General features: G+C 41.6%; 1 protein-coding gene across 1 annotated transcript in view; it reads left to right on the top strand.

Annotated features, from left to right (window-relative positions):
* The first annotated feature begins 3,746 nt into the window (after positions 1-3,746).
* Positions 3,747-18,172, top strand: part of SMC2 (structural maintenance of chromosomes 2) — a 54,468-nt gene continuing 40,042 nt past the window's right edge. The window contains exons 1-9 of the mRNA XM_070431008.1: positions 3,747-3,849; positions 4,676-4,905; positions 5,491-5,640; positions 9,518-9,640; positions 11,122-11,160; positions 13,986-14,096; positions 14,277-14,321; positions 16,554-16,787; positions 16,979-17,128. Coding sequence (XP_070287109.1) covers positions 4,738-4,905; positions 5,491-5,640; positions 9,518-9,640; positions 11,122-11,160; positions 13,986-14,096; positions 14,277-14,321; positions 16,554-16,787; positions 16,979-17,128 — 1,020 coding nt within the window. The 5' untranslated portion in view covers positions 3,747-3,849; positions 4,676-4,737. The remainder of the gene's footprint in view (positions 3,850-4,675; positions 4,906-5,490; positions 5,641-9,517; positions 9,641-11,121; positions 11,161-13,985; positions 14,097-14,276; positions 14,322-16,553; positions 16,788-16,978; positions 17,129-18,172) is intronic.

The following is an 18,172-nucleotide window of genomic DNA, read 5'->3' as shown; positions in this document are numbered from 1 at the left end:
CAGTGCACAAATCCCGTGCGCCAGACCTCTAGTAATAGAAATGAAAGAACAGGTAAACAGGTACATTTCTCAAAGAACCAAACAAAACATGTAGTATTGAAAACAATATTGCCATTGAAATGAAAATGAATGGGTCTAACCAGACCCTATAGCTGAGTGAATATAATCACCTCCTTTTCTAGTCCTCCTTTTAAATTATGCTCAGCTGCATATCTTTCCAAGTTGGTCAGACAGGTTGTACTTGTATTCTAAATGTGCTGCTACTCAATACAATTTTAAAGTATGAACTTCCTGTCATTATCAATTCATCCCTTGAAGCCAAAATTAACCTCAACAAAACAAATCAGCCTTTCCTTATTTCTATAGTAAAGTTCTTCCATTTTTCCTTCTAGGTTCCAGGAGAGATGATTCACCCAGGTCCCTAAAAAAGCTGCTTTAGGATTCCAAAGTTCGGAAAGTGCATCTGGGAAAGAGGGTCCCGCCCAATGCCCTGGAGGAGGAGACCAAATCTTTTCCTAGGTGCCACTTTATAACTTTAATGATACCTTTACAGTAAGAACCAAGATTCCTCTGGCCTGCCACAGTTGAAGCTTTCAAAAGCTTTTGATGCATGGTGATAAAAGAATAGTGCTCTATTTATACACCTACCCGGTAGTCTACCTTTACTTAACAGTTCTTTCCTCTCCAAATTAGGAGGGTGTATCGGTGCCTTGGTCTCCTGTGATCTCAGGAGGCAGTTATACTTCACCCATTAGTGATTTCTTCAAGCCATCTGTACTAACAGTTCCTTAGTATTTCTGGCAAGCTCTAAAATTGATACAGCTCTCTCCCTTTATAAGCAATTTTCATTTTAATAAATACTTTTAGTGGGAGTTAGTGAGATGTGTATATTCTTGTAACTACCCAGAAGCCTTTATTTGGCAAAAGTGCATTTGTATACATTTGTTTTTTCCTTTTATCTTAAACATATCAGCTAGTTATTAATCTATTAAATGAGTGCAAAGGCTTATATCTGCCTTACACTTATATTTTCAAGCAATAAGAATTATTTCACAACTTAACAAAATTCACATTACAGTTTGTTGGCAAATTAAAATTCTTTATTCACAGTGATGAAATGAAGGGGACACAGTTGAAAATAAATACATTAAGATGAAATAGAATCGCCCTAGCCAGCTTGGCTCAGTGGATAGAGCATCAGCCTGCGGACTGAAGGGTCCCAGGTTTGATTCCGGCCAAGGGCACATGCCTGGGTTGTGGGCTCCATCCCCAGTAGGGGGCGTGCAGGAGGCATCCCATCAATGATTCTCTCTCATCATTGATGATTCTATCTCTCTCTCCTTCTCCCTTCCTCTCTGAAATCAATAAAGTAATATATATTTTTAAAAAGATTAAATAGAGTCAATACAAGTGAATAGCTATGGAGTGAAGGGGATGCAGGAATTAAGGTCGACAAAAATAACTGCTTAACTAAATTGGTTTTAGGGCTGTAATGGTTGACATTACGGGAGGAGGTGAGATATGAGTAAATAAATGAATTCTTTCTTAAACAACCCCCCTGACCTCCCCACACACACACACACACACACACACACACACACACTTCTTTTACTCCCAGAGAATTTGGTAGTGTACGTGAGACTGGTGTCAAATACTGCAAAGCCATTCCCTGGCCAGAGAGGAACTCTGCACGGATGGCCTAACTATACTCTCCTCACCGGCTTCCTATTTCTCAGGATCTAGCACCACAGCGCACTCTCAAACCAAGCTCTTCCTAAGTGTTAAGGTAAGAAAACATTACAACCTGTAGAGAATTTTTGTGGGTTTATTTGAGCCAAACGGTGGACAATTGCCGGGAAGCAGAATCTCAGCGTTTTGGGATATTGCTCCTGGGATAATGCTCCGAGAACGGTCGTTTTTGTAAATTACCACCAAAGGTGGAGACTGGAGTAGGTTATGTGAAATCTGCTGGTGTTAGAACAGGGAGGGGGAGAACGCAAAGGGGTGGGGGGAGACCTCTGGGACTGGATACAAAGAAAAACGATGGACACGTGCTTCTTTTACATAGGCGGGTGCGGGGCAGTTCACAGCCAACAATTCACAGGTAACAATAACAGGAGGGAACCCGTGGTCTCGCCCTGGCGCTGTTTGTTGTGCCCGAGGCGTCCGGAAAAGGGGAGTTGCAGGTTCCCCTGACCTTCCGCAGGCAGGTTATCTAGATGCAGAGGCGATCGGCTCAGTAAAGATCCAAGTTGATTGTCAGGGAAGATACTGGCCTGGGACACACTACCCACTGCCAACTGCTTTTTAACTGAAGGTTTTGATGCCAGGCCATCCTTTGTGGTGACTTCAGGTCTGCGTTTGCAAGGCCTCCATGCGGGCCTTCCCCGAGTTAGGTTCGCATGGGGCCCCTTTCGCCCACATAACTCCTTGGTATCAATGTGCCCCACTCCAGGGAAACGGCCAGGTGTGTGTGTGTGTGTGTGTGTAACCGATTTCAGAGACAGGAGGGGAAATAGAAACATCAATGATGAGAAACAAGCGTGGCTGCTGGGAGCCTGCACCCCGGGCCTGTGCCCTGATGAGAGTCACACCCTGACCTCCTGGTTCATAGGCTCACACTCAACCAGTCACAGGTGGGGGAAGGGGGGCCTGATGTTTTTAAAGGAGAAAACCACGCACATGGTTCCAGTGGCACTGGGTTCCTGGAATGAAGGGGACTATGAGATATTTAAGAGCGCGCGCTGCTAGACTGGGTGGGGACGAGCCCCAGCTTCTCCACTTACCACTGGGAATACGTTGCTTAACTCTGTGACCCAGTTTGCTCCTGTGTAAAACGAGAGCAGTATCACCGATTTCAAAGGGTGGCTACGGGGGCTTTTAGAAACCCTTGAAACCCGGAGCTCAAAGAAAAAAAAAAAAATGTTAGCTGTCGTCAGCATGTTTCCAAAAAGAATCCTCTGAAATGTTAGTTGGCCATGGCTTATGATTAAGCAGCTTGGCAGGGGAAGGAGGGAACACCTATTCGTACCGCACCTGCTACCCGCCCACACAATTTCTCGGTTGAATCGAATCGCCCCGTCCCGTCGGACCGGAAACCCCAGAGGGAAAGGCCGCCAGAACCCGGGGTCGGCGAGGGGCAGAGCCAGAATGCGACACACAGGCGTCAGAGGCCGGCGCCTTCTCAGCCCAAATTTCAGCTTCCAGTTCTGAGGAATCGGAGGCAACCCGGTTCCATCCTCCGGCCCCTGTCGCTCTGAGGCGGGAGCTGTAGGTACCACCGAGCCCGCCAAACCCGAGAGGGGGTGGGGTCCCCGGGGCACGGCGGTGGCCAGGCGGCGCCCGAGACGGGGCGGGTCCCGCGGGGCGCGAGGCCCGGAGGCTGAGGTGGGGCTGCCCGAGGTGTGCCTGACGCCGACCTCCGCACATGCCACCCGCTCCTTTCGCCCGCAGGCCCGCGCCGTCGCAGTCCCGGAGCTGACGTTGTCGCCACCCTTTTTCCTATCTCCCTGTCACTTTGATTGTTCTGTGGGAGGGAAAAATGGAACCCTTTGAGTCAGGCATCTCCTAGGCATCAGCCAATGGACGAAGCGGAGGAGGTGGGGTCCTTCGCTCGCGCCGAAATTCAAAGGTATAAATATTTCCGGCAGGGACGCGGAACCCGGGGCGAGTGCTGCATCTGCCATGGTGGCAGCCGGTTTCTAGCGCCCGAAGTCGGGCCAGGTTGGCCCGCTCTCCGCCCTCGTGAGCAGGAAGCGCGTGTGGGGGCCTCGAGCGCAGGCGGCCGGACCAGCTGCGAGGCGGGCGGGCGCGCGGCCGGTGGGGCCTAGCCTGGCGTTCCTGCAGCAGGTGGGGGCGGCGGGGCCGGGAGCGGGGAGAGCAGCAAGGAGGGACCTCGGGCTAAAATTAGCCCTACAGGGTTCCTGGCAGAATGGCCAGTTCCTATCCAGCCTTGGAGTGTGGCGGGGGAGTGTTGACAGGCCTGGTGAGGCGAGGGAACAGCCTGAGTGGAAGCAGGAGGCTGGAGGATACGTGGGATTCGTGTGTTTAATCAATATTTATGGATGCTCCCCACTCCGCGCGCACGCCCTGGAGTCAGGCCTGTGGGAGCACCCAGCGGGGGGCGGAGGCGAAGATCCTTTAGGAACTTGGGTGATGACAGGTTGGATAGACGAATAAATAAATACTGTTTAGTGTCGCCTTTAAGTTCCATGAAGGAAAAAGAAAGCAGAGTAGGGGCACGGGTAGGGGTGCTACAAAGTGGATTTCTACAGAGAGGTCAGGAGGGACCTGCAGTAAGGTGACATGTGGGCAGGGACGCGAGTGGTAAAGGAGGGAGCCACGCCGGCGTGGGCGAGGAGCGCCGGGGCAGAGGGAATGACCTGCGTGGGAAATAACCTGTGGTCTGTTGGCCGGATAGCATAACGGTGGAAGGTGAGCCTGGAAGAGTAGCCGACTTCCAGGTTGAATTAATGGTTTAATTAGTCTCCAGGTAAGGACCAACTCCTGTATGTTTTTAAGTTGGAGAAGGAGATCTTTGCATCCGGGGAAGTAGCCTGGGTTGGCAGGTGCTGCTTTATTTCTGTTGAGCTGTCATTCTGTGTGAGTCTGGCGTGCGCCACATAGGGCTCCAGGTTTTCATCCCGCGCGTGTGTTGTTATTTCTGTTCGTACAGAACTTCCTTTGCGGCCCATTGGATTCCTAGCAAAGGCTTCCCTGTCCAAGTCAGTCGTGAAAATGCACATTAAGTCAATCATTCTCGAAGGATTCAAGTCCTATGCTCAGAGGACTGAGGTCAATGGCTTTGATCCCCTCTTCAACGCTATCACGGGTTTAAATGGCAGTGGGAAATCCAACATATTGGACTCCATTTGTTTTTTGCTGGGCATCTCCAATCTGTCTCAGGTAAAGTGTAAACTTTATGATTTATGTGAATTTAAGTTTGGGGAATCCTCACTGAACTCGGAAACTATTGCCAATATTTGCATTTTTTTACTTTATGGGAATTCTATCTCACTGCAGCCCTTTAAAGGTAGGGATTATTACTCAATTTTTAAGGTGAGAAAACAGAAACTTAGGTGGGTTGCATAAGGTTCATTCTCTTATGTTATTTGGAGCAACACTCAAACTCAGGTATTCTTACTTTAAGGCAGTCAGTCCCATTCCAGAGTCTGTATTCTGTGCCCCCTCCTACCCTGCCTCCAAGGTTAAAATGCCTTTTCAGGGTCTGCTAATGGGATTGGATGAATAGTGAAATTCTTAGATCTGTATACCCTTGAGTCCCTTAAATGAACTTAAAGTTGAAAAATTCCTATGGAAAGATGCACTCATTGAGGTTGCTGCTATTTTCTTGGCCCCGTTGCCTGTCCTTGGTTACTTGATGGATAATACTACAAGGGTGGTTTTCCAAATATCAGGAAACCCATTTTTTAGTGCCATTTTGTGTAATATGGGGTTTTGTAATTGATAAACTTTTTTTTTAAATTTTAGGTTCGGGCTTCTAATTTACAAGATTTAGTTTACAAAAATGGGCAGGCTGGTATTACTAAAGCCTCAGTCTCAATCACCTTTGACAATTCTGATAAAAAGCAAAGTCCTTTAGGATTTGAAGTTCATGATGAAATTACAGTAACAAGGCAGGTAAGTGGCTAATATTTGGATACCTAAGAACTTGCATGTCTGCTCTGTGTTTTGGTGATATGACTTTGCTGGGGAGAGGAGTGTTGTATGTGAGAAATCTATGCATTGAACACTGACTCGATTCCTTAAAAATATCTTCCTCATGTTAAAATCTGACCATGCAAATCTTACCATTTACCATGAGGATTGACAGGAATTTGAAAAGTCATCTAAGCACTCAGCCATGCTTCAGTCTTGAACCATAGCTGAATCCTCTCTGTCTGTGCTGGAACTCATAACAGTACTTGAGATCTTACCATTTTCTATGGTAACCCATTCTGGTTTCGGACAAGTCCAGCTAGAAGCTTGAACAATATAATTTGAGCATAATTGCTGTCTTAAAGTTTTATATATTAATCCTACTTCTATTGAGGGTACAAAGAGCACATCTAATTTATTCCATATTTCAATATTTAAGTGTTCTGTATGTCTAAATGTTATGACCCTGGAGAGTTAATAATACCTTATGAATTCATATCTGATTTATGTAAAATTGCACCATTTTTTTTTATGTGTGCTATGTTATTGCCATTTCTGTATGCAAGCAGGTTTGTGAAACTGATGCAGGACCTTATATTTTCCCTTAAAAGTCTTTTTTCTTATAGTCAACTAGAGGCTCGGTGCACGAAATTCATGCGGGGGGGCGGGGGGGATCCTTCAGCCTGGCCTGCAGCCTCTCAAAATTCGGGACCCCTTGGGGGTTGTTCGACTGCTGGTTTAGGCCCGATCCAGGACTGCTCGCCCCTATCCACTCACCTGCCTGCCTGATTGCCCCTAACCACCTCTGCCTGCCTGATCGCCCCTAAGCACTCTGCCTGCCTGCATGCCTGATCTCCCCTAACTGCTCACGTGCCTGCCTGATCGTCCCTAACCACTCGCTGGGGTGCAGCCAACCAGGATGAGGGGCCGTGGTCGTTCTGGTCTCTGGTCCGCCATTTCAGTTGCTGGACTTTTATTACATAGACTAGAGGCCCGGTGCACAAAAATTTGTGCACTCAGGGGAGAAGGGGGGGTCCCTCAGCCTGGCCTGTGCCCTCTCGCAGTCTGGGACCCCTCGGGAGATAACGACCTGCTGGCTTAGGCCTGCTCCTGGGTGGCAGAGGGCAGGCCCAATCCCTAGGTGCAGCCCCTGGTCGGGCTCAGAGCAGGGCTGATTGGGGAGTTGGGGCGCCGCCCCCTGTCATGCACAGAGCAGGGCGGATTGGGAGGTTGCGATGCCACCCGCAGTCACCCTCAGGGTAGGGCCGATTGGGGGGTTGGGGCACCGCCCCCTGTCACACTCAAGGCAGGGTTGATGGGGAGGTTGCGGCGCCATCCCCTGTCACTCACAGAGCAGGGCCAATCGGGGGGTTGGGGCGCTGCCCCCTGTCACGCACAGAGCAAGGCCCATCCAGGGGGGTTGGGGCTCCGTACCCTGTCACACACAGAGCAGGGCCCATCAGGAGGTTGGGGAGCTCCCCCCTGTCACTCACAGAGTAGGGCCAATAGGGGAGTTAGGGCACCGCCCCCTGTCACACACAGAGCAGGGCGGATCAGGGGGTTGGGGCACCACCCTCTATCACCCACAGAGCAGGGCCGATCAGGGGGTTGGGGTGCCACCACTGTCACACTCGGGGCAGGGCCGATGGGGAGGTTATGGCTCTACCCTGTCACACACAGAGCAGGGCCTGTTGGGGGGGGGGGGGGGTAGGTTGGGGCACCGCACCCTGTCACACACACAGCAGGGCCGATCAGGGGGTTGGGATGCCGCACCCTGTCACACACAGAGCCGCAGGGCGATCAGGGGGTTTGGGCGCTGCCCCCTGTCACGCTGATCCAGTGCCAGGAGGCCTCGCGGCTCCCCTGATCCCGGTGCTGGGAGGCATATTACCCTTTTACTATATAGGATAGAGGCCTGGGGGCCAGCTGGTTTGCCCTGAAGGGTGTCCTGGATCAGGGTGGGGGTCCCCACTGGGGTGCCTGGCCAGCCTGGATGAGGGGATGATGGCTGTTTGCAGCTGGTCACACACCCTTCAGGGTGGGGGTCCCCACTGGGGTGCCTTGCCAGTCTGCGTGAGGGGCTGAGGGCTGCTTTCAGGCTGGCGGTTGACTAAAGCTCCCAACCGCTCCTTTTTTTCTTTTTTTCTTTTTTCATTCTGGGCCAGCTTTAGCTCTGGCTCTAGCTCTGAGGCTTCCGCTGCTGAAAGCAAGTATCTGGTTTGTTTGCGTTCTATAATCGAAACAATGTATAACTCCAGCTCTGAGATCCCGGCTGGCTGAAAGCTGGTTTCTGGGGTTTTGTTTAGCTTCTATATTTGTTACAATGTTTCAAATTGCCAGCTCAGAGGCCAGCAAGGCAGGTGGGGAACGTTGGAGTCTGCAGTCACTGGAGCAAGCAAGCCTCATGTTCGCTTCCAGCTGCCTGGCTGCCAGCCGCCATCTTGGCTGGAGTTAATTTGCATATCACCCTGATTAGCCAATGGGAAGGGTAGCGGTCATACGCTAATTACCATGTTTCTCTTTTAGAAGATTAGATGTTTTTAGTTTGTCAAAGTTTTGTTTTTAAAAGTTCTGACTCCCATTTATTCTCCACCTTAGTGTATGTAACTTACACATTTCCCTCTCTGTTTTGATGAAAGTCTCTGGTTTAAAAACAAATTAAAAAAACATTGACTATGATGTGACAGAATCCTGTTCTATGTCATTAAGCATATATCAAATAATCACTCTTTAGGAATTTTCAGTAAGTCTGCAACTAATCTGTCTAAAGTCCCTGTCCTCATGTGGTCCACATGTCTGTATCTTATTGCAAAGACTTCATTAAATTACTAGTATGGATGTACTAGGTCTGTAATTCAAGTATATTAATATATGTTCTATCAGCCTAATAATCCTGTCAGGAAAAGAAAAATTAACTTTACTCAGTATTTATTAAGTGCTTGATGTATGCTGGGCATTCTTGAATGCATTGGGAAATAACAGGGAGAATTAAGAATGAGAAACAGATCTTGTCTTTAAGGACCTCAAAATATGAGTGAGACAATCATACCCAATAAATGACAATGTGAGTGCTATAGTAGAATATAAACAAACTGGTGTCTGATGTAAGTTCTTAATGAACCCATGCTGGAGCTCCATATTACTCCTTTTCTTGCAAGTATTCACAAATCATGTCTTTATTAATCCACTTTAGAATCTTTTAAGGATTGATATCAAACTGCTTATCTTTAGTTTTTTCGTATCTGATTTTGGTTTCTTTGGGAACAAAATGGTGGAGAAAGAAGGGTTAAACTCTGAGTGGAAAAATTGCAGGAAGAGGATGATCAGGGATAAAAATATGTTGGAGCCCTGACCAGTTTGGCTCAGTGGATAGAGCATCGGCCTGTGGACTGAAAGGTCCCAGGTTCGATTCCGATCAAGAGCATGTACCTTGGTTGCAGGCACATTCCCAGTAGGAGGTGTGCAGGAGGCAGCTGATAAGTGTTTCTCTCTCATTGATGTTTCTAACTCTCTATCCCTCTTCCTTCTTCTCTGTAAAAAATCAATAAAATATTTTTTTTAAAAAATATGTTGGAAACAAAGCAAGAAGTGACCTAGAGACCCAGTCCAGTGTAGGGACATTAGGAGATTTGTGAGTGGTTACATAACTTGTTAGTAAAAGTCTCTGGATTAGAAACCAATTGTTCTGATTCAACCTCATATTTTCTCGACCATGTCACATTTCTTGCAGAGTGGTTTTGCTCAGGATTGGTTTTATTTATTAGTTGGACAAAACTAATGCATGATAATATATTTGGGAGTTTATTATCTTAGTTCAAGGTGTATGTGTTTATATCTTTAAAAATATTTTTCTTTTTAGGTGGTCATTGGTGGCAGAAATAAATATTTAATCAATGGAGTAAATGCAAACAATACCAGAGTACAGGATCTCTTTTGTTCTGTTGGCCTTAACGTTAACAACCCTCACTTTCTCATCATGCAGGTATTCTATTTGTGATCCTTTTATCTCTTTCACAATGGTTTTGACTTCTTTTATTGTTTCAAGTTATACAACAGGGAAAGTGCTTCTTTTTGGACCTTTCCATTTTTTTATTTATTCTGTTGGTCTTTGGGCACCTGTTAAGAAATGGGGTTTTAAGTTATTTGTACTGATGTGTTCTAACGTGTTGTATGCATTTGAATTTTGAAGAACATCTAGAAGTAATTTTCCTTGATTTACTTGGTTACTTACTAGAAGAACAATACATGCTCACTCTATAAAACATTTTTAAATGTTGTCTTAGTATTTCATTTTAAAATATTGGATTAAAGTATTTTATTTTAAATATATATTAAATTTTAAATTTTCTTCTTTCGAGACTTATCCAAATGGAAAATAAGAATTAATGATATCTTGCCTTTATATTATCTCACTTGACCCATCCAGCTATCCTTTGAGAAAGTTAAGGCAAGATCAATGGCAGGATCCTGATGATACCAAAATAAAATTATTTTCAATACATCACAGCCTCAAAACTGAAAATTTACTTCAAATGAAACTAAATCTTAAGTAATATTCTCTTGAGAGTTGAATAGCAGGTTGGGGGGAGGGGTGTTATTTGTCTTTTTTTTTGGCTCTGAATGATTTTGGTGATTTTTCTAGCATTGAAAGAAAACATTTTACTATTCTATTTAAGGCCTAAAACAGCCTGCAGGCTATATAAGGCCCTGGAAATCATTTGGTATGGCCCTGCCAAGGCATTAGTGATGAATTAATTAAATGTTTGACTAAATATAGCAGACTAAATATTAAGTTGATAATTTTGTATGGCCCAAAAATGATGTTATAAATATCCAAATGCCCTTGGTAGAAAAAAAGTTTCCTACCTTTGGCCTAGAAGTATGCAGTCTATTTCTAGAAATTATTTTGGAGGACTGTCTTTCAAAAAGACCAGGAAATATTCAATAATTATGCTAAAAGTTTATTGATATGCCTGTTTTGGAATTGGCAAATTCTATATCATTAGTATTAACTGTTCAGAAATCTGGGCAGAGTTAACTTTGTATCTATCATTTATTAACTTCTGTAATTTGTATCACTCTAGAATTATAAGATACCTTCAGTCTCAAATAAAAGAAACATCTTTTATTGTGTGCAAAACAGGTGTGGGGAACCTTTTTTCTGTCAAGGGCCATTTGGATATTTATAACATCATTCCTGGGCCATACAAAATTGTCAACTTAAAAAAATTAGCCTGCTTTATTTGGCCAAACATTTAACTCACCCCTAATGCCTTGGCAGCGCCAGACCAAATGATTTCGCGGCCATATTATACAGTCCGCAGGCTGGACGTTCCCCACTCCTGATATAGAAAAAAGAACTCCCAGAAGATTGATGTATTAGGATACAGTAGCTTCAGTGCAGATAGACATATATGCCTTTAATTTGTTATCATTATGGTAAGTTTACCATTTTATTTACAGGGCCGAATCACAAAAGTATTGAATATGAAACCTCCAGAGGTAAGAGAACTACTTAATGGACAGTAAAAATAGTAATAATTATATATTGTTTTGATCTTCTAGATAACCAATTTTTAGTATGCTTTCTTCCATTATTCTTGAAAACATTTATGTACGAATGATTAGTAAAGAAAGTAGTTTTTTTTTCAACATTTACCCAATATTTTATTTTAATTTTATAACATAACCATCTGAGCCTTAGTTTTTTAATCCATAAATTGGAGTCAATAATCCTAACCCCAGGATTTATAACAACAGTTGTGAGACAATGTTAAAGAGATTTTAAAAACTATTAATTGAAATATAATTGATGTTAATTTCAGGTGCACAACATAATGATTCAATATGTATATATAGCAAAAATGATCATTATAGTATATTTAGCATCACCACACAGTTATAATTTTTCCTTGTGATGAGAACTTTTAAAGTTTATTCTTTTAGCAACTTTCAAATACAGTATTAACTATAGTCACCATGCTGTACATTGTATCCTCATGATTTATAAATGTTATAACTGGAAGTTTATACCTTTTGACCACATATTTCACCCACCTCCAGTCCCCTACCTCTGGCAACCACCAATCTGTTCTCTTTATGAGTTTGGTTTTTGTTTTCTTTTTAGAAAGAATATAAGTGAGATAATACAGTATTTGTCTTTCTCTCTCTGAACTTTGTTTAGCATAATACCCTCAAGGTCCTTCCATGTTGTCACAAACAGCAAAATTTCCTTTTTTTAAATTGATGAATTACATTCCATCATATGTACAGGCATACCTCAGAGTTATTGTGGGTTTAGTTCCAGACCACTGCAATAAAGCAAATCATCTGGTGGAGGGTCTTGCCTTCAATTGGTAAGAAGTAGGACATCTATGAAGTGCAATACAGCGAGGTATGCCTGTGTACCTCACTGTTTAATTTATCAGTGGACACTTAAGTGTTTCAATGTCTTGGCTGTTGTAAATGCTGCATTGAACATGGGGGTGCAAATATTTTTTCAAGTTAGTGTTTTTCCTTTGCATAAATACCCCAAAATGGAATTGCTGCGTCATGTGATAGTTCTATTTTTAATTTTTTGAGAAACTTCCAAACTGGGAAGTTTTTCCACAATGACTACACCAATATACAATCCCACGAACAGTGCACAAGATTTTCCCTTTCTCCCATGTACTTGCCAGTACTTTTTATTTCTTGTCTTTTTTATAATAGCCATCCAAACAGGTATGAGATTACATATTATTGTGGTTATGATTTGCATTTTCCTTATGACTAGTAATGTTGAGCACCTTTTCATCTACCTATTGGCCATCTGTCTTCTGTGGGAAAATGTTCACACATTTTCTGCCCATTTTTGAATTGGATTATTTGTGTGTTTTTCTATTGAGTTCTTGGTGTATTTGAATATTAACACCTCTTCAGGTACATAATTAACAAGTATTTTCTCCCGTAGGTTGTCGTTTCATGTTGTTGATGGTGCCCTTTGCTGTGCAGAAGTGTTATTTTTTTATTTTGATGTAGTCCCACTTGTTAATTTTTGCTTTTTTTGTTCTTGCTTTTGGTGTCAAATCCAAAAAGTCATTGCTAAGTTACAGTACTCTTAGTAACTATTGTTGGTAGGGTGAGTAACTTCTAGGATACCAGGGTCCATCACTACAATTACTACTAATTTCAAGGCATTTGGGGAAATGAAAGGTATTGAATCAAATAATTAAGTTTTCTCTGTAATATTTGCAGCTTCTGACATCATAATGATGGGAAGGATGTCAAGGAGCTAACGACCTATGCTTTCTTCTAGGAGTTTTATGTGCCCAATGTTAAAATAAATTTTGAATGTAGTATAAAGCAACTTTCCTCAACCGGTGTTTCATATCAGAGTTAAACCCTATAGAAAAATCCTACAGAAAAAGATTTGAGTGAAATTAATTCATTGCCTATAATGGATTACTTAGGGCATATTTTCTCTTGGCGCCCCCTTGAGAAGAGTTGGTATGAAGGAATGAATGTTTTTTTAGAGAACACAGGCTCATTAGTTATTGAGAAGCGCTAATAAGACTGATAATTGATAATACCTTTCTAATTTGAATGTGGGCATGTTTATTTCCTTTAGATAACATCTTAAGGAAAAACTTCTAATTTGAAAACTGCCAAATACATAGAAGTCAAAGTGAGTTCCAGAGGAACAATCCTCTTGAGATAGGGATTGGTCCTGAGTAGAAGCTTCTGAAAACGGAGTGCTGGAAAAATTTCACTTCTTACACAATTATAATTGATTAATACTTGCCTTTTGCAGAGTGCCTTTCACATGAATTATATTAGCAGTGCTCTGAGATATTACCAGTACTCTGGATGAAGAAACTGAGGCACAGAGAAAATTAAGTTATTTGCCCAAGTTCTTGAAGCATGTGCCATGCTTGGGATGCAGATGTTATGCCATGCTTTATCCTTCTAGGCACAAAATGGCTCAAGTCTTAATTGGGACAATTTTAAGTAGAAACTTCTAAAATGAAAGCTGAATGGTGTTAGCCTTTACTTTTTTTAGACTAATATTTGAAGGAAAAGAGGAGTGAGGAATTACTGGCTTTCAAATTTAAAAGAAATGTACTCTGGTATAGCATAAGGTTTGATGTTAGAATTGGAGTGACAGCCAGAAATGTTTCTGGAATGTGAGGGTTATGGCTAACATGTACATTTTTATGCACTTACCTTTTATGATCCATTTGGGCCATTATTTTGATAAGCTCTTAGTGTAGTCAAGGCTTTAAGTGATATAATTAATGTAAATTTCATTGTCTTAGATTCTTAAAACAATACAATTGTCTTTCTAGATTTTGTCCATGATAGAAGAAGCAGCTGGAACCAGGATGTATGAATACAAAAAAATAGCTGCCCAAAAAACTATAGAAAAAAAGGAGGCTAAGCTGAAAGAAATTAAGACGGTAATTAAATTTATGTAAAACAGTTTTAGAGAAGAGAGTCATTTTGCATTTAAAGTTTCTCTGCTCTAAAGAGGGAAATCTCCCCCCCTTGTTTCAGTTTTTCAGTCTTCTGTACTACTCCTTTTTAAAATTTTTTAAATGATAGTTTACATACTGAAAAATTTTACTTTAATTTTTCAGATACTTGAAGAAGAAATTACTCCAACCATTCAGAAATTAAAAGAGGTATGTATATATATATATGTGAGGGCAGCAAGCTAGAATCTCTCACAGTTTGTGATGTATCCAAGATCATATACACAGGGATGAAATATGTACTACATCTTAGGGCATTGATGGTGAACCTATGACACGCGTGTCAGAGGTGACACGTGAACTCATTTTTTTGGTTGATTTTTCTTTGTTAAATGGCATTTAAATATATAAAATAAATATCAAAAATATAAGTCTTTGTTTTACTATGGTTGCAAATATCAAAAAATTTCTATATGTGACATGGCACCAGAGTTAAGTTAGGGTTTTTCAAAATGCTGACACGCCGAGCTCAAAAGGTTCGCCATCACTGTCTTAGGGATTATTTTCTGGGATGAGATAAAGAATTAGAGTTGGTGCCCCATACTCAGCCTTCCACTCTAGAGAACATGCACTTTATATCTATTAAGTCATAATGATTTTGGATAATCTTAGATAATGATATGCCAAAATTTAATACTTTGTTAAAGAGAAATCTAGATTTTTTTGGATAATTAGAATTGCACAGAACAACATTTCTTAAAGATCCAGAACTCTTAGTAACTTCTAGGATATAAGGGCCATCACTACAATTACTTCTTTGAAAGCATTTGGGGAAATGAAAGGTATTGAACCAGATAATTAAGTTTTCTCTATCTTTGCAATTTCTGACGCCATAATCAATGTTTCAGGGAGGGTACATATATAGCACATTTTTAAAGTTAGGCATTTAGGAATTTATTAAATTCTTATCAACATTTGAAATTCTCAAAGTTCTTCTGAATCCATATAGTAGAATGTGTCACTTGAAAAACTGAAACATCATGATCTTGAAGGTACCCCGTGTGCATGATTTAGTGGAAAACACTAGACTACAGTTTAAACCTAGGTTTCACACCTGATTTTGCCAAATTCTTTCTAAATCTGACAACATGAAAAGGTCATTTATTCTGAATTGGTTTCTTTGTCTGCATATTAGGAAATTTAATAGTTACTTTGTGTGCCCCAGATGGTCCTTATGGGAATCAGGCTTAGTATTGTGTAAGTGCTTAGAATAGTTAAATGAATGAATGTTGGGTAGGCATTTTGGTAATAGGAGTGCTTTGTATTATGCCATCCAAATAATAAAACCCTAATATACAAATCGACCAAACGGCGGAACGACCGGTTGCTATGACGCACACTGACCACCAAGGGGCAGACACTCAATGCAGGAGCTGCCCCCGGTCAGGGCCCCCCGATTGCCCCGCTGGTCGCCCCACAGATAAGCCCTGACCACTGGCCAGGCCTAGGGACCCTACCCTATATATTGGGAACAGTCTCTTGGATTTAAAAATTAAAACCTGGCAATGCTACTCTAACACTGAAAAAACAGGATGATGCAGTGATGACATGCATGGACTCTGGCTTGCACATTTTTGGTCAGCCCTGATTCTGACACGTATAACTGTGTGACAAAGCCATTTACTTAACTTCTCTCTGCTTCAGTTTTTCCACCCATAAGATGGGGAAACTGGTACTACTGCCTTAGAAGGATCATGTTATGTACTACTTTTTATAATCAGGGCAAAAAAAAAATGTAGCTGCCCATACAACAGCAAGATGCCTTTCATCTGTATCAATAGTATGGGTACTTGTGCATGCAGCGTCCCAGATTGACAGGGATGTCCAGCTGCCAGTCGGACACCCCCGAGGGGTCCCAAATTGCGAGAGGGCGCAGGCTGGGCTGAGGGACCCCCGCCTTCTCCCCACCACCCCGTGCACGAATTTCGTGCACCAGGCCTCTAGTTTTACATAAGGTCCTTGAGTATCTGCAGATTTTTGTATCCACAGGGGGTCCTGGAATCAATCCCTCGTAAATAAAGAGGGATGACTAGACTATAGAAAAATATATTAATGCTGTATTATTGATAGTTGTAAATATTGTATTTATAGACTTATGAACCCCAGTCTATGATTCATATTTCTATGTTAATCCCAACTGCCTGATTATGTATTAAAAGAAATAGCCACATAGGATTCACTAGACTTGGTGTAATGTTATCTAAAAAGGCAGAGTTTTGATATTTCAGGTTTCCTAAAATGTATAGTCCATGATCACTTAGTCTAAGACAAAATCTATCATGTCATGGGAAATTTTATACATGTTGCTGCAGTTTGATTCTTTCCAAATTTGTTTAAAAATACGAATTCTGAATTGTGCTTTATTGCTGATTTCTCTTTCAGGAAAGATCTTCCTACTTGGAGTATCAAAAAGTAATGAGGGAAATAGAACATTTGAGTCGTTTATATATTGCTTATCAGTTTTTGCTTGCTGAAGATACCAAAGAACGCTCAGCTGAGGACTTAAAAGAAATGCAGGATAAAGTTCAAAAGCTTCAAGAGGAATTGTCTGAGAATGATAAAAAAATAAAAGCACTTAATCATGAAATAGAGGAGCTGGAAAAAAGAAAAGATAAGGTCAGACATACATGTACAAATACATAATATAGCCTAAACAAATGCTAAATTATATACAATGATTATTTAGGATTCACTGGGCATTGTCAGTCTAATCTTTTAGAAAGTAATTTATGTACAAATCATATAAGAAAATGATGACATGAACAAATTTTAAGTATTTTGATTTAATTGTATACATTTGATTACAGGAAATTGGAGGTGTACTCCGATCTTTAGAAGATGCTCTTGCAGAAGCTCAGCGAGTTAATACTAAATCTCAAAGTGCCTTTGATCTCAAGAAGAAAAATCTGACAGGCGAAGAAAACAAACGCAAAGAGCTGGAAAAAAATATGATTGAGGTAAGCAAATAAGCTTAATTTTATGTCACTAGTAGTATACATTCTATTTATATTTACTGAGTGTCTGTTATGGATCAAGTGTACATGTTTGGGTTGGGTATGTAGCAAAGGACTAAGTGACAAAAATGGGCAGTGCCTTCTGTGTCTTTATTCTAGTGAGGAAAATGATAAAGAAAATAAATAAATGAGATATATAGCATGTTATATAGTGATAACTGATGTGGATAGAAAACAAAGCAGGGGAGAGGATTGGGAGTATATGAGAGAGGGGTGCAATTTGAGCTTTTAAGTTGGGTAGCCATTGAAGATCTCATAGTGTGATAGTTCATTAAAGACCCAAAGGATGTCAGAGAACCATGTAGATAAATTTGGAAGCTGTGGGGAAAGATGGTCCAGGTAGAAGAACAGGAATTTCCCCAGGGCCTAACAAGAACATCAGTGTTGTTGGTTAGCGCTAAGTAGTAGCAATGCGGAGAGATAATAGGATGTAGGTTCACATGTAGTTTTACAAGGCAGTGTGAAGGACTTTGACCTATATTTCCAATGATATGGGAAGCCACTGGAGTTGGTTGAGCAGAAACGTGATGTTTCTTGTTTTAGTTGGACTACTTGTATTGTGTTTTTTAATTTTTAAATTACAGTTGTTGACATACAATATTATATTTGTTTCAGGTGTACAACATAGATACTAGAATTTATATAACTTGGTTTCACTTAGCATAATACCCTCTAGGTCCATCCATGTTGTAGCAAATGGCAAGATCTCATTCTCTTTATGGTTGAATACTCCATTATATATATGTACCACATCTTGAGCCATTCATCTCTCAAGGGAAAATTGAGTTGCTTTCATATCTTGGCTATTGTTAATAATGCTGCAGTGAACGTAGGGGTGTATATCTTTTCAAATGGGTGTTTTGGGTTTCTTTGGATAAATACCCAGCAGTGGTATTGCTGTGTCATATGTTATCTTCTTAATTTTTTGAGGACCCTTTATACTGTTTTTCATAGTAGCTGCACCAATTTACGATGCTGCCAACAGTG

Source organism: Myotis yumanensis, unplaced genomic scaffold (genome assembly GCF_028538775.1).
Source record: "Myotis yumanensis isolate MYYU_CA2020_CCGP unplaced genomic scaffold, mMyoYum1.0.hap1 SCAF_12, whole genome shotgun sequence".
In the NCBI taxonomy this organism is placed as follows: domain Eukaryota; kingdom Metazoa; phylum Chordata; class Mammalia; order Chiroptera; family Vespertilionidae; genus Myotis; species Myotis yumanensis.
This window is presented reverse-complemented; position numbering and strand designations above follow the sequence as displayed.